This window comes from Megalops cyprinoides, chromosome 2 (genome assembly GCF_013368585.1).
Source record: "Megalops cyprinoides isolate fMegCyp1 chromosome 2, fMegCyp1.pri, whole genome shotgun sequence".
Taxonomy (NCBI): Eukaryota; Metazoa; Chordata; class Actinopteri; order Elopiformes; family Megalopidae; genus Megalops; species Megalops cyprinoides.
In genome coordinates this window covers 56,513,429-56,530,387 of record NC_050584.1, presented here as the reverse complement: position 1 = coordinate 56,530,387, position 16,959 = coordinate 56,513,429, and the positions used below count along the sequence as shown (strand labels likewise).

General features: G+C 39.0%; 1 protein-coding gene across 1 annotated transcript in view; it reads right to left on the bottom strand.

The window, feature by feature from the left end:
- dpyda.1 (dihydropyrimidine dehydrogenase a, tandem duplicate 1) overlaps positions 1-16,959 on the bottom strand; it is a 148,610-nt gene that overhangs the window by 4,243 nt on the left and 127,408 nt on the right. The window contains exon 20 of the mRNA XM_036522581.1: positions 11,409-11,588. Coding sequence (XP_036378474.1) covers positions 11,409-11,588 — 180 coding nt within the window. The remainder of the gene's footprint in view (positions 1-11,408; positions 11,589-16,959) is intronic.

Below are 16,959 nucleotides of genomic sequence, written 5' to 3'. Positions count from 1 at the left end.
GGCAATCTTGCTTTTTTCCATCCCTTTTGTTTTTGCTGTTTCTTATCTACCGAATAATAATGAAAAAGAACTTTGAAAGGTGTGATATTTTTAATCTTTAATATAAAAATATTTGATATTGGCATTTTCAACTTATAAAATTTAATGCACATATATTACACAGACTCATCTCAGTTCCAAAACTGCCTTCATTTCTCAGATGTACCTGCCCAGCTGTCATGTTTTAAGTGTGTCTTGGTTCTACAGTGAGGAAACATGGCTGTAGTGAAATTCTGTCTATCAGTCTCCGTGTTCCCGCATAAGAGGTGTGGATTTTTGGGCCAATTTACATTTATTTCTAAACTGGTATTTGTATTTCCAGCTTTGTACCACCCTGTGTTTGGACTTATCCCACAATGACTTCAGTGTATTAATAATTGTAATTAATGAATCAATCAACAATACCTAAGCCCATCTGCCTCTTTATTTTTTATGACGAAAACCATTGCTACTTTGGAACAATGTCTCTTTTTCTTCAGTAAGTCATGAGCTCTGTTTTTCTATGCAACAGCTTAAAAGGTGCACATGCAGTTGAAAATTCTGTACAATTCTGTACAAAAAAAAACAAAACAAAACAACACTGATTGTAACCACTCAGGCCTATCAAAGCTGTTTTGTATGGCACACGGTCAAATCTCTTGCAGCAGTAGGGTTTTTTGGGATTGTTTATTTGGTGCAACAAGCCATAAGCCATGTTCAGTATGAAACCTCTTGAAGCCTCTTCCACAAATGTCCTTTTCTCCTGAACAAAACTTTATTTACATTTACATTACATTTACATTTATTCATTTGGCAGACGCTTTTATCCAAAGTGACTTACTGTGAGGCAGTGAGGCAGAGTGAGGCAGAGTATAACACAAATTTTATGTTCAGCAGAAAGGGGCATGTTACACTATGTGGTAGATAGCTTCTTGAATAAGGTGTTACTGTCATAGCTATAATGTATAGGCTACTGTGCCATAGATTAAACAAAAGAAAATAACAAAGATTGCAATGTATTACAGCGGCAGGTCTAAAATAATTGAGTGGCTATGAATAAGTAAAATAATCAGTCAGAACAATATTAAACCATCAGACTGAGACATCTATTTTTAAACACTTGATTAAACTAAAATGACTCTCCTAAAGGAAAAAAAAGAAAGTGTTTTGAATAGATTTTAGGCAGGGGACTGGATGAAACAAAGAAATTATCCCTAAACTTTTAATCGCTGAACATCAGTTGAGCATCTCAATAAACTCCTGATGTTCTTAGGGAAATAACAACTGACTACAATAAAGTAATGATGTCGGCATGTTGGTTGATAATATCCAAAATAATTAATAATGCAATTATAAGCATTTTGACTTCAATATGAGCTGATATGTTTGAGTAATTCTAAATCCAAGATCTGTCAACCTTTTAGTCGTGCCAGTATCGTTTGTTTGTTTTTTTAATGTAAATATTTGCAATATAGTCATTCAAGGGTCAATTTTATTAACCTAATATAATGAAGTGTGCACTACTTATAAAACAAGGTTTATTAACTTAGCAGTGAACCTGATAATGTGAAAACGCCAAGAACTGTAGCAGTAATTGTAATTGTGCCTGTAGTAGTGTAGTAATTCCAAAAACAAGCTTATTTATGACACTTTTCCATTTGAAGTTAGAGTGACTATTGTGGGGCAACCTATTCCATTGTTACACAGATGCCTTTTAAAACTGCATTCCGATCCAAACAGAGGGTATTGTGGGCCATGCCACTATCTGTATTCCAATCCAAAGATGAAAAAGCGTTTCTTTTTGATATTGAGATGTGCACTACGTGCTGGTCCAGCGATTTGAGAAGGAAACGGGCCTTTGATAAGACAGCCCTTTCACAGGAGAACACAATCAGAGGGACTTACAATGCTACAGTGAATTTCTATGTGGAGAATTTTGTAACGTTTTTTTATAGCAGGCTCCTGTGTCATGCCGGGTTTTAGCCTTCTCTGTGCACATTATACAGGGCTAACTGTGGAAACATGTACCCAGTGGTAACACAGGTGATCAAAAGCATCATCACAGAATCTGTGCGGATGCAAATGGAATGTCTCCCTTCTCCCCTCCTCTCAGAAGCAAGACGATAAAGAATTCACCCAGTAGCATCATTATAGTTGCACACAATTGCTGGTCCGTCAGGTGGAGGGTGGCCCACAATCCCCCCAGCAGGAGAAGACGTGTTGGCATGGAGGATGATTCATCTCTCCCGGTGTGCGCTTAAGTGACGAGGTGCCCGTGTGTAGTGATCCCCCCAGATCACCATATTCATGTCAATTTGGAGGGAAGGAATTCTGCACATTGTTCCCCCAAAAAATGGAATAGCAGTTAAATGCAACAGGGAGGCAGCTGTCCTACGGTGTGGCAGGCACAAGAAAACAAGGATTTGAGCTGGTGTACGTCAGAGGTAGTCCGCGAAGCTAACAGTTTGCCTGACGACACATTGCTCTCGTGATAATACAACCATGTGTTATCTGTCAGAGCGCTTTTATTCTTTTTTCTTTATTTTTTGTTTTTGTGGATAAAAGAAGTCGGTTAACACCCATAAACCAGATAAGACCCTCTGTGGTTAACACATTGTTGTGCTACTCTAGATCAATGAACATTTAGCAGTCTTTTCAACAGGGTGCAGGTGTGCTTTCATTTTCACAAGAATTATACTTCCAACAGCCATGAAACCCATGAATGCGCACAATTTTGTCCATTGCTTTGCATTGGGTCTTAGCAACCTGCATTGATGTACAATGTCCAATCACGTTGCTTTCAGTTAATGTCACCAGTACCCAAAACGGCTTCAGTCATGTCCATTTCAACATTGCATGGCCCAGAGAGAGCAACAAAACATCATTCCTCACAAAATATGACTGACTCAAATTGTGACTACACACATGTTTTTTCTGCATTTAAAACAGGAATGCACTAATAAATTGACTGAAGTATCAAGCAATGTAAATTATTAAGGTACTAACCTTGCCATCCTATAAGAGTTTTTCAGACTGTTGACATAGACATTTTATCTTAGATTTAGCTAAATAAGATGAAAAAGTGAATGAGAAAGGGTCTGGATCTGAGCATTATCAACCAAATAGCGATTAATAATGATATTGTAGATACAACCCAGCATCTGTACATAGATAATTAAAGTGTTGATATTGATGTCATAGTTGTTCCTACAAAACACTTTTTCTTTTTTTGTACCGTTCACAGATGTTAACAACAACAACAGCAACAACAAAATGTTCCTGTGCAGTGAATTTTAGTGCAGATGGCTGGTGGGCAACTAATAAGATGTTCTCATTTTATAATCCTTTTTGGAAACAGAGTGTACAGGACATATTTTGAGTACTCCAACCTTTTTTCATCTGAACATTTATTTAACTGAAGTTGTTATTTTAAAGACAATTCTATTCAGAAATTACAAAGTTACTACAATAGCTTTTCTAGTTATGTGACGCACAAATTCTGCATGACCATATGTTTGTTGATTGGAGCACACCTGAATGTGAACATAAATGTCCACAGTGACTTTTAATTAATTATAGCATAACTGCAGTTAATTTTACACAGAATAAGCAACAATGTGCTAATACTATACAGCTGCATATAATATACAAGTGCATTCTCATAAAAGAAATCAAGGGTTCAAAGCCTGAGCCAAGGAAAGTTAGATTAATTGGTAAATGTAGTACAGAGTGAACACAGTAGTAAGCTTTATTACTACTATTACTAGTAATATTACTACTATTACTAAGCTTTATTACTAGTAAGTAAGTAAGTAAGTAAGTAAATAAATAAAAATTAGTAAGATAGTAATTAAAATAGTTTTATTTGGAAATGCTTTAGTATCTAAAACACAAAGAAGTGATTTTCAGTATAATGTTTGGGTAATTATACAGAATAAAAAAGTAAATAAGGCTTGCTGTATATCTGATGTACACAACTGAAGATGTTAGAAAAACAGCTCTTCCATAAAAAAGATTGAAAATCGTTACTGCCCAAACTGTTCACTTTTTATGTCCTACATACAAATCTCCATTGTAATGTCAAGTTAGCTTTCTATTCCTGCTCTTTGTATATTAAAATAAACACCAGCAACACTAATGCATCATAGTCAAAACAGGAGGTAGTTGACGTTGTCAGATGAGCAGATTAGGATTTCCCTACAATGGACAGGTAACTGATAAACCAGATGTTAGCTAACCAGTGCAGCATTTCCATCAATCGGCACTGCCTTGATCTTAAATATTTTTCATGCTACACTCACACACACACACACATTTATATATGAGATGCACATATACGGTAAGACAGAGTAAGAGGCCACATCCAAATGTGTAATTAAAAAGCCAGTAACTCCTTTTTTGTGAGCCTTTCCTGCAGTACATGTCTTTATGATTAAAACAATAAGGCTTATTGCCCTCTGAAATGCACATTGCCATTAAGGAAAGACATCAGACCATGCGAAAAAAAAAAAAAAAAAAAACAAAACCCTCAAGCATAATAATTGTGCGATTTATCCTCACTAAACTACTGCAGTGTGCCATAATTAAATATGAAAACCTAAATTTATCTCTGTGTTCAGCTGTCATTAATTTAACAGGGAGAGCACATGTTCTAATCTAATAGCTGATTTTTTTTTCTTCCCATTGAAGAACATTAAAATGTATATTAGCCTCTGAGGTCCATAAACATAAACTGGGGACTCAGAATTTGCCCAGGAAGGGTGACGGGCGCGGGGTGTGGGGTGGAGGGGGGCTTGACTCAAAGGCCACACTCTGGCCCTGGCACCAAGAAAGACGTTCACTTAGCCTCATTAAAACAAAGCTGCCTTTTGCTTGTCTTGTGTTCTGCATGATAGCAGCCTATTTGTTGTGTAATAATTCACGCAAGTCCATTCAAAGCAACCAGAGCTGGTGAACTGTGGCCACTTTAATGAGAAGTATGGGGTGGTGTGCACAAGCTGCCAGGTCCATGTCTCAAGCAATCAGAGAAGCACTTATAATTGGATACAATGTTTTCCCAAACATAGGACTTGTCCATGGATTGATTGTTATTTATTTTTTTGCCTCGAATTGTAAACAGAGTAACTGCTATAAGAAAAGCACATAGCATAAACTAAATGTATATGTGCCTTCATAAATTATGCATTGATGGGAATGGTAGCTCCAAGGGGTAAGTTGCACAACACCAGTTACTGTCTAAGTGTCTATACAGGAAGCCATTTTACAGATTGGAAGAGATCACCTTGGTACATTAATTGAGCTAGAAGCCCCTCTTGGCTGTTGACTGCAAAATACAAACTGTGGTGTTAAGGTATCACTCTTTGGTAACTTTTTTTTTCTGAAAACCATTTTAAGTTGAACAAATAAACTAAAATAAACAATGATGTTTTGGACAAATGAGTACATGTTTCTAACAAAGACATTTCTCATTTCAGTATCAACAAATTATAAGCCATTGTGTTTTGAAGAAAAAAAGAAATGGAATGTTGGTAGTAATCTAACTGCACGTGTCTGCAGCTACGGTATCACAAGAAGCACTGCCTTCTTCACACGGTCAGGCTAGCACCTTCTCAGCAGTAGCCTTCAAATAACAAAAAAATAACATGGTGGAAAGGCAATTGCCTTCTGTCTCAAGGGCAAAATATGGGAGCAGCTAATGAAAAATCCCATAGAGAAGCTTGACGCTTTGGCAATAACTGTCCACCTTAGCGCTGTTCATGTCCCTGGGCAAAGGCAGCCTCACTTTCTCCACCGCAATGCATGCAAAAGCAAACTTGCATTTCCCCTACAAAACCATATGCCCTTTAAATGTGTTTACAGATGAGTCACTCTGAGCAAACAGAATCTTAGCTGGTTGGCAGATTTGACCAGGTGAATAGGGTATGCTGAAGGTTTCCACTACTGGACAGAAATGAGAGGCAGGCAGTGATAGGCAATGACTTTGGACCATTCTCACCATTTCTTTACTTTGCAAACATGAGATCTGTTTAAAACATTAATTTCAAAGCATATAATTCAAAGTGGTACTTGATCTAAGGCACGTCTAAGAAAATACAGTCTTACAATGAACTCACTTAAGAATAAATGGCCAAACATCCAGTTATAACCATTTCTTTAATATGTCTTTTAAAAACAGGAAAGATCTCCAGTTAACTTCCCTCATAATCACTATAACAATAATGGTCTGCATGTAAGGAAGTGTGCTGCTAGAGATCCTATTATGCACATGCTTGCTGTGAGGTAACCTTTAAAAGGAACTTCAGTAGGAGAGTTATAATTTCTCTGACTGCAGTAGCTGTGGTTGTATAGCACACAGCCCTCATCAGGTTTTAATAACTGGGCCTTTGAAAATATGCTACCTACCATTCTTATTCTCACCATTAGAGTGCATGTACAGATTTCTGAAAGTTCTGTTCTTCAGCAAGATATTCAGTTCTTCTCATTGTAATCCCTTTCTTCCTTTCTAGTTCCACCCATAGCATTCATGTTATAGCATATGCACAACGCATATTAGGAATCTCAAAAGAAACATATTCCTACTTATGCAAGTAGGTTTATAATACATGCTGCAAATAAATGTTTTTGAGGTCAATTTGACTAACTGCTAATTGATGACTAATGGACTCATGAGATCTGCGTGAGTTGCATAAGCACTACATTACCTGATTTGTCAAAGTAGGGATATTACCTGTGGAGTATCAGGTGCAGTTAATGCTATAACACACATAAACAAACCAGTATCTTCTCGAAAGAACACGACTTTCATGCTGTCGGTGCACTTAAGGCTGGACTAAGTCCACTGCCACTTCTGGAATGTTCACAGGCAGCAATTTCTAACCTGGCACGATATTACAGCCAACTGTAGGCTACAAATAATAAGCCGCAAAATTGGAAACCAGATATTAAAAATACTAAACCAATTAAAATATGGTCTTTTGTCCTCCTCAGTTGAATAATCATGTAATTTCCTATGAAGAGCCTTTCAAAAGGCAAACAAAATACTTACATATACCATTATTACATTCCAAAATTCCAACTGCTGGTTACTGATGAAAAACACAGGCAGCTGAATTATAATTGGATAACACTGCTACCACAGTGAAAAAACCAAGGACTGTACTGCTGTGCAAATATGTTTTTTTTCACACTGTGCCTGAATCTAACTGTGTAACTGCTAGAGCTGCTCTACACATTACTGATGGCAACATGACAATACTATTCCACTATACGCTTCCATTTTGTACACCATTCCATATACTCCACAGAAGCTTGACACAGACATTCTTAAACAGATTCTTCATCCCATCAGCAGAACTCCAGCCTCCTCCCTTTCCCCCCCGAATACAGTAGGCTCCGGAGTGAGAAGCAGAACTGAGTCAGTGCTGGCCCCCAGCAGAGAGAGGCAGTCCGGGCCAGCTGAAGGCTTCATTACCACGGTGAGCCTGCCAAACCCCACCGTGCCACACAGCCAGCCAAACTGCCATTTAAGAGCTGCAATTCCCCTACTACTTCCCCGACCCCCGCCCCCCGGGCCCAAAGCACTCCCCGCTCCTTGTTTGGCGTGGCCATGAAAGGGGGACGTGGGAGTGGAGATGGAGGCTTAAGCGCAGCAGGAGGGTCCGGGGGCTCTCTGTGTTTCCCCTGTGCCTCTGGAGCAGAGCTTACCATCTTTCTGCTGCCGAGGCCTCTGTCTGTAGCACTCGCAGGCTCCAGCAGAGCATGTTCCTGCCCCTAATCTCTCCTGCCTCACACCTTGTTATCCTCTGCAGTTACCATTTTACAGAGCTGCACTCTTCATTGTTTTACTTGCCTTTAGTGAGGAACTGGCGAGTGCTGGCAGGCTTCCTGACTTCTCCTGTATTTAAATACAATGAGTGTGCGATTCACTGAGCAACAGTGTGTGTAATTATCTTACTGCTTCAAATGTTCAAATACTACTTCTAATTCGGTATACGGCAGGGAGTGTGGAGTCTCTTACTGCCTTCAGCAATCTCCTTCAGACACACCTCTTCAACATTATCTTAGCAATTCCTTTCTCTCTTACACAAGGTACCTTTCATAAAAACTGATGAGACTTTTTTCACATAATCCCTTGTTTTCTAAATAGCAATAACATAAACAACCATGACGACAAATCTACTACTACTACCAACTTCAACAACAATAATTAAAGCATAAATTGAAGATCAACTTTATAAATATATGGGCTGATTCTAGCTTTTAGTAGGAATCGAAAACCTTTATTTTGTATTTAATCATAACCTAATCTGATTGTTTCCTGACCAAATCTGAGGCGATTAAAATCTCACTCTCACAAAGGAACAGAGAGAAGAGGCTCACACTGCATTACTATGCCAACTGGAGACAGAGCGCAGAGAGTAGCCATGCTGGAGGGATAACTGTCCACTCCATCTCAAATCATACCAAATAATGACTCGTCCCTAAAAATACTAATGGCATAACTGGTCCAAGAAAGCCACCTAACCACCTCCTTTTCATGGCTCATACTGTGATAGTACTGTGATGCTTGCTGGAAGGAGCCACAGCTAAACTATCCAGTCATTTCTCACTTCCTGGAGCAGGGAAATGCAGCGTGCTATTGCTTCATGAGCAGAAATTGAGAAGCCAATGGGCGAGTTATCTGCTCCTGAGACGGTTTGGTGCACTTCATTTGCATGCCAAATAAAGTGTAAGGTAAGGGACAACTTGAAAATGCAGGTTAGTTAAGTTTAGTGCCCCTTTAACAATATCATTACTATCATTATAATCGAGAGTGGTCCCGTCCAAGTAGAGAACAACTGTTACTAATTGGATTCTACATTTAATCTAAATTGCTCTCCATAAAAAACAATTACTGTAAATGCCAGGTGCCATAGCATGACTTGGCCTAAGCTGCACGAATGTGCACCTGAGAATGCAAAGCACAGTAAGTTTGTATCAAGCCAGTCACACTGCTTTCTTGACATAAGGTGCGGTGTCTCAAGGGATCTGAAGTTCTTACTGTGAGATTTAAAGTACTGAGCACAAAAGACAGTCCCTGGTGAGCTTCACTCTGCAATGCATGCTGGGAGGCATTTTGCAATGTACACTGGGGAATGTATTTTAGTCAAAGTCCTCCAGTAAGCTCCGCTCATCCCTTAAGGTACCATAACTCATCATAAAGGCAGTAATTTGACCGCCCAGAAACGCTTCGCATACAAATGAAGTGATTTTGGGTGGAGTGCTCCTTTAAGAGAACCTTATCACTTTTCTGTTCTGTTGTGAAGCTCAGTGGCAGTGGCTCCCTCTCCCTCTTTGTTTCTTGCTCTGTCTCCATCAGACAGCAGGTAATGTGATCCCCCCCGTCGTGCGCGCTGTATCTGGCTGTGTGAGCCTGTGGCACGCCGCGCCTGTGATGTTTCACTGGAAGCGTGTCCGCACACCCGCAGGCCACCTGTCACTCCCTGTCCGCTTTCGGGCCACGCGGTGCGCCTGCCTGCTCCCTTGCGCACAGCTCCACCGCTCCCCCTCCGGCCCGTGGTGGTGGAATTAATAAAAGCTTTTTGCTGTTTTTTCCTTTATTTCTTTTTGTTTGACTTCTCTAAACGTTGAATACAATGTGATATTCTTTTTCTAAAGAGCAGTTCTGTTCTATGTACAAACGCCAGACAGAAGCAGCAATCTCAACAATGCAAATAAAATTATCATCTCACTAAACTACCAGGCACCAGTTGTTCAGAGCGTAGCTCTGAAGAGGAAGCTAGGACAGGTGTGAAAGGCAAGAGATCCTGGTCACTAGGCCTACTGTGGAGACCGAGACTTTATGGCCCTGTGGAAAATCAACAGGGAACTGTGCACACCCTCCCTCATTGTTCACAAGACAACAGCATAATGAAGATAATACAGTCATTGTTTGGATCTGGCTAGCACCACATGCCTCATCCTAACCTTTCTGTGACTTGTGCACTCAGTCACTTTTCTCCCTGTGTCATGCTGTGCTGATGTGAGTATATCCGGCACAGCGCTGCCTGGGGAAATGCGGGTCTCTTTTCTCCAGCGCCATGATATTTCTACATGACATCACACAGCTTTCCTCAGCAACTTCACCCCTCCCCGCCACACAAATCGGTTTCGACATGAATAACGTGTGGCAGATGTGGAAATTACTTATACTTATCTCTCCTCCGATCTTGTTTGCTTTCTCATTTATTTCCTCATTCCCTGCTCTTGTTTGGAATTTGCATTTAAACTATTGTGTTCCCACACGAGGAGATGTCCTGCCGTCAGAAAGTGAGAAATCCCTGCTGATGCATTTGAAACCGCATGTGAGCTTCAAAGCCCCCATTCTTCTGCAGTATTAGTAGAATAGCTGTGATCTGATAAAAGCCTATAATTCTGTGCTTTGAAAGGGATTTTTCTGAAGTTTATCCATTTGCATATGGTTGGGGTATATTTTTAATTTTACTGTGCTTACAGAAATGACTGATCATGAAATTGAAATTGCGATTTATTACAAATAAAATTCCTCAATGAAAGAACAGCTGGCTTTGTTAAACTTAAATCCCCCTTTTTCAGTTATTTTCATGATTAATTCTCAAAGAGATTAATATTTCCTCACATCCACCATGGTGAGGAACAATGGCAAATGTTGTATTGCTGTCATTGGATAATATGGATGAAGGTATACAGTGTAATTCTTGATAAAGTTTGATGTTACACTTCATAACGAGAAAATCAACCAAAACTCATTTCCTCAGACCTGGGCTCTTGTATTGGTGGCAGCTGTGACAGTCGTTTCGATGTTCGCCTGCCTGCTATAATTCAACCTTGGCACAGTTGACCTTTTATGGCTTTTATTACCATGACACAATCAGAGCACATATGCTTTCACTTGGCTGTGGAGTTATTGCAATTACAACCAAACAGCCCCCTTTCAAGCCAAGCCAATGCTGTCAATACACCACACACTACAGTACCCCAAAATTATCTCCATATCTCCATTTGCAGATACACTTACTATTTAAAGAAACAGATAGTATCAGAATCATATAATTTTTTCACTGATTTAAAATGCAACATCTGAAAACACTGGAGTGTATGTCTATAGTTACAAGGGTATTGCAGTGAAGAATGGGTAGGTCTATAATAGCAATAACAGATTACCGTTAATAAACAAGTACTTCTCTACAGTGAAAAATGATAACAGAGGAATAATAGATGGTTCAGGTCCACAGGAGGAATGCTAATACAATGTAGGACCCTGCAAAGCTCGGGTTTAAGACCAAAGAGAGGGCGGCAATTCTACATAAATAAACAGATGTACATCCAAAGCAGTGGCCATAAGGCCATCCACATGGAATGGTGTGACTCACCTTCCCCACCAGCTCATCCACTCTGGGGACTGGTTTCCCCTTCTGGTGGCGCATTGTTGGGGGAGACTGCCCATCCCAGTCGTGCAGCTCCTCAATGCTTTTCAGGTAGAGCAGGGCCTTCAGTCCCAGGCAGTAATCCTCAATCAAGGTGAAGTCCTGGTTCTGAACCGCGCTGCATACCTGTTAGAACAGACAGACACACACACACAAACACACACACACACACACACATATACACGCACATGCACACACACACATCCATGAGCCAGGGGAAAGGTAAAGAAGAAAATCACAGAGATGGTAACGGTCACGGCTCCCCAGGGGGGGAAATGCAGATTCTGTGGTCTTGGAAAAAAAAAAAAAACCTTAAGGAAAATGTACATGCTTATAATCCCACCAAAAGATATGACTGTGCCTTTAGCCCACTGTCAAGGAAAGTCAGACATGGGAAAGGAACAACCATGAAGTAGCCATGGTATTGCTGTGTGGCATGCTAGGACAGAATGAAAAATGAGAATGACAGTTTACAGATCATATTTGAAATAGTAATGCCATAGTGATCTATATCTAAAAGCTTTTAGTAGTCACTACAATGTTGTCAAATACAGTAAAAAATGAAATTGAGAAAGAATAACATCAAAATATGTAGGCTATCAAGGTAACAACAAGAAGAAGCCAGAATTCCCTGATTTTAATGAAGACCAACTTAAACCAGGTTGAGGGTTAGAAAATGAAATCAGAGTTCAAATAACTCTAGATCTGTGTTATCACATCTACAAATGTATTCCCCTGTTTGAGATATGGTGCTCATGCAGTATTCAGTAGACTATTCATATATGACCTGTTAAAAATATGGATATGAAGTTATGTATGCATTAAAATTCATGTAAAAATGGTTATCAGTTCTATCTAAAATACATAATGCTTGTTATCAACTAAAAAACTATTTTCATACTATAGCGGCACTGTATTTTCATGCTGCATCAATACTGCTTCAAGGGGAATCAAAAATAAGGTGGCAGATAAGAGGATCACCCTCTGACAAACAGTCAACCTTATTGTTCAGTGAATCACTCAGCTGCTATCTGTGCACACAGGTAAAAAGAGGCTGTGAGCAGAGTAAATGAGAGGTCAGTGCTCAGCACAGTAGCAGGTACATGACTGTTGCACAGGCTGTTCCAAAAGTCATTTCTCCACAGCTCCACAACACTCAAAACACGGCGCTTCTCGGGTACAGTCATGGCTGCGTCGTTTATTTGTTGTTAAAAAAACACACTTGCAGACGGAAAGGCCCATGCTGGGAAAATAGATTTACTTATTCTACATACTTCATGTTCAGAGCTGTTTTCATTAGGATTCTGATTTGCATAGAGGTTGTTGTTTGTGATCTGAGAAGATAGGAATCTGTTTGTTTGTATAGTGTTTAAAAAAAAAACGACATAAGAATTCAGGAGAAGACAGATTTCAACAAGGAGAGCACAGTGCAAAATTTTGGAAGGGAAATTTAAGGACCAGCTTGTAAACATGCCAACTAACATGAATGATAAGGCTGAGCAAAGAGCAGATTCTCATATTTAGAAGGTAACTAAACACTGGTCCCACGAATCATTAAAATTCAGAGCAGAAATGGCAGAAAAGCCACAGTTCAGTGCAGAAATGTGGAGGAAAAACTGTGAGATAAAACGTGCTCATGAGTGCACCACCACCAGGCTCATTTACGTACGCCAGACAAACTCCAGTTCTCCAGAGGAATACAGTAAGCATTAATTAGTGAGTTTATGCCTCCCACAGACCAAAAGCTTTTACAGCAATTATTGAACATGTCTGAGGATATTTTTCCGAGGGTTATTTAAGTGTAAACAGGAATGCAACTCCAATGGCTTCAACTACTTTCCAGACTGTACAGTACCAATATGGTCAATGATAACAACAGTGGGGACATGTGGCCAGCATCAATGATTATAGTATGTTGAAAAGTAGGTAGACGAAAAAAGAAAAAACAGACCAAGTAGCCAGCAACTATCTGTTAGTTAGTAGCCAACAACTATCTGTTGTTGTATCCGTTTCCGTATTTTAGCTGGAAAAAATACTAAACTGCCATATAGCAAATATGCATATAGCTCCCCTCTTGCTTTTTGTTACTTCTGGTCTTAAATCTCACCTTTGAATGCATCAAGTATGAGGGCTTGACACCACACCTCCAAATGGCAAATAAGCTGTTCCACTAACTCTAACATGAAATAATGCACAAATAAATGGAAACCATGCTTCTTCTCTGCAGCTTGTTAGCAAGGCATACAAACTAACATTAGCCTACAACCTACTTCTCAACATATACCATTCAAGCTTGAAAATGAAAACAAAAATTTTACAGCCACCGTTTGCACCATGTCAAACAATAAATGCATTGTACATGAACTGCAATAAGAATAATTCTTAATAATGCTCTTCGCTTAAATCCTACATGTTTAAAACACAGCCTTCGGTCAACAATGCATTTAACTTCCAGTTTGCTGAATGTCAATATGTCAGTCATAACATGATTGCCTTCCTGTTGGACTTACAATAATTTTATTGAGATGCTGCCCAAGACAAATTCTGGAGGCTTCAGAGCTTGTGTCCAGAGAAGCAGCCATACCTATCAGGAATGCACATACTTCCTGAACAGTTAGTGCAGGAGGGGACGATGTGTGACATTTTTCTTGTCTTCTCTATATGGAAAAATATAAAAATCATATCAATAAATTCAAGATGGTAGCCACACCAAATGATCAATGGACGGTTTTTCTTTTTAAGAAAAAAAAAAATTCCCATGAGGCCCTCGGAAAAAAAAGCGTTTTGAGAGATTAAGTAAAGCAGTTCAGGAATTATTGGAATTTTTGAAAATGGAAAAAAAAGTCATAATTTAAATCTGAGAAAAACCAATACAACACCTAAACATCTCTGTGCTTCGTTCCTGTAATAAAATGAAAAGTGAAGGCAGCTGAGAGCCTCTCCTCAGTGCTGCACTAGATAAGTCTACAATCTTCTTCAATGGTGTGCACATGCAATATGTTCTGTATTAATTCAAATGATAAGGGTAAAAAAAAAAAAAAGAGAAAAAACTTGCCCTGCTCCAGAAATGGATTTCCACATACAATCTGAGTCCTGAAGCTTGGTTTCTGTAGGAGAATCTCCATTAGTGCTTTTCATTTGCCTCAGAACATCAAAGATGTGATGTCCTCGTACATTGCATTTAGCGCTAATGTAACTGACTCCAAAAATAAATCGAAGTGAGAATTTCTAAGTAGTTTCCAGGCAATTGAGACAGCAGGCTCTTTTTATCTGCTCTGCAACTGTGGCAGTGCATTGATTTAAACTCCTTCTGAGATCTCAAATGCTCTTAGATTCCCTGGTCTCTCTCTGTCAGCTTTTTTTCTCTTTTATTTCTGGCGATAAAATCCTCATGTTGAGCAGCACACCCGAAAAAAAAAAAACCAAAAGAGTGAAAGATTAATTCAGTTGAGCCTCAAAAATGCTACAATGACTATGAATGAACACTGTCTTGAATGGTATGTGCTATATACCACAAAATCAGTGTGATTTTGTCTTGATGGCCATGGACACAATATACTAAATGTAGAGAGATGAATGGGTCTTTGACAAGAGCATGAATATAAGGAATATGCTCTTTCAATACAGCAGAGTTAGTATGTGAAATGGCTTGAATACACATACTGGCTTTCTCTGCGCAGAAAAATAAAACACACCTGATCGATATCTAAAGCCTTGAATAGTGTGCTTGTTAAACGACTGAGACATGAAAACATCACAAGAGAAAACCTCTAACAGTGAATTGCAAACTACAGATACTATTCCAATTCCTAGTGTTTATTGAGCATGTATGTCATCCTCCGCACCCTGATGATGGTTCTTTTATTGCGGTTCACAACTGTTTACATGCACCAAGAACGGCAGAAATTGCTCTCTGGATCATTAGGATTGAACTGGCTCAGCCATTAGTGAAATATTGCTCCATCTCTCTTAAAGCCCTGAACAATGAAAATGGTGTGAACATATCTACTCTGGCAGTATTCATACCAACAATTTCATAATCTAATGTAGAAAAAAAGAAAAATACACAGAAAAATCAAGACCAATGAGAACATAAAATCTCTCCAGCGAAACGACCTCACCATGCAACCATGCACACCCCTACATGTTACATATTACCGTTGTCACGTGTATAAAACATAATGCATATATTATATTATCAATCATAGTATCATTAAATATCTGTCTCCCATAGTAGCTGGTCTCTTACAGATTTGGATTGTACAATTTGGATTCAAGCAAACACTTGGAAACCCATATGGGTCCAGCTACCACTATATACTAATAATTGGACACACACACACACACACACACACACACACACATATATAGACACTAGGGTCCAAAATTATTGGGACACCTGGGCATTTTGTGGTGGATGCGTCCATGTAGCTATTAGTTTTATCACTCGAACCTAATTTATGGTGTGGCGAAAACTGTTACATGTTTTGGCAACTATTAACATTTTCAAAACATCTCTTTATGTGGTGCACAAGCTTGCCTGATGACTACCCTTATTTCCAACATTTTAATAATATGTATGACATTAATTCTGCCAAACAAACTGACAATTCTATGACATAAACTTAATTTTAAAAGGTACCTACATACTTATTGAGTGCAGACAAGTGAATAAAAATGACCATCACTTCAATTAGGCCTGACTGAACCTTGCCCTTCCCCCTAACTGAACACTCATACTGAAGCCTATATAAACCTAAGAAGGTTGGAACATGGTCACAGAAGATGAAGCTGAAATTGACATTGACATAAATTTGACTTTTCCCATGTCTGATGGAATATGCAGCAAAAATATTGTGGGTTTTCAGAAAAAAAGTGAGTGTCCAAATAATTTTGGGCCCCAGTGTGTGTGTGTATATATATATATATATATATATATATATATATATATATATTACTAGATTACTACATTGCATGGTAGAACTAAGCCTCAAAATAGAAAGCCATTTTAGGTGGCCAGGTGTACCCTTGGTGTATTGTTTCCTGCAAACACCTTCCAGATCTGAACTGGATCTTTATGGGACGTTCTGGAATGTAGAGTTTCATCTCTTTCATCTCTCAAAGTGGAGGCTTTCCTTCTTGAAGAATGGTCCAATATCCCACTAGAAACAGTTCAAAACTTGTGTAGCAGAATTTCAAAAAGGACTGAAGCTGTTCTGAAGGCAAAGGCTGGGTGTGTGTAGTATGTAAGAAAAATTAGGCATCTGATTAATGCATTACAAAGAAATGCAATAGTTGACAAATAATAAAATTGTTCTTCTGAAATGAAAAAAAAGAAGTGATTGGTATTTAATATGTGTGAGACCACAATTCAAACTTGTTTTTCTATATATGTACAGTACATCTGTCAATAACAGGTAAAGATTCTCTGTGATACTGAGATGCAAAAGTCAATAGCAACACAGAGGAGGGCCAACCCCCTGGGCTTAATTGCAAA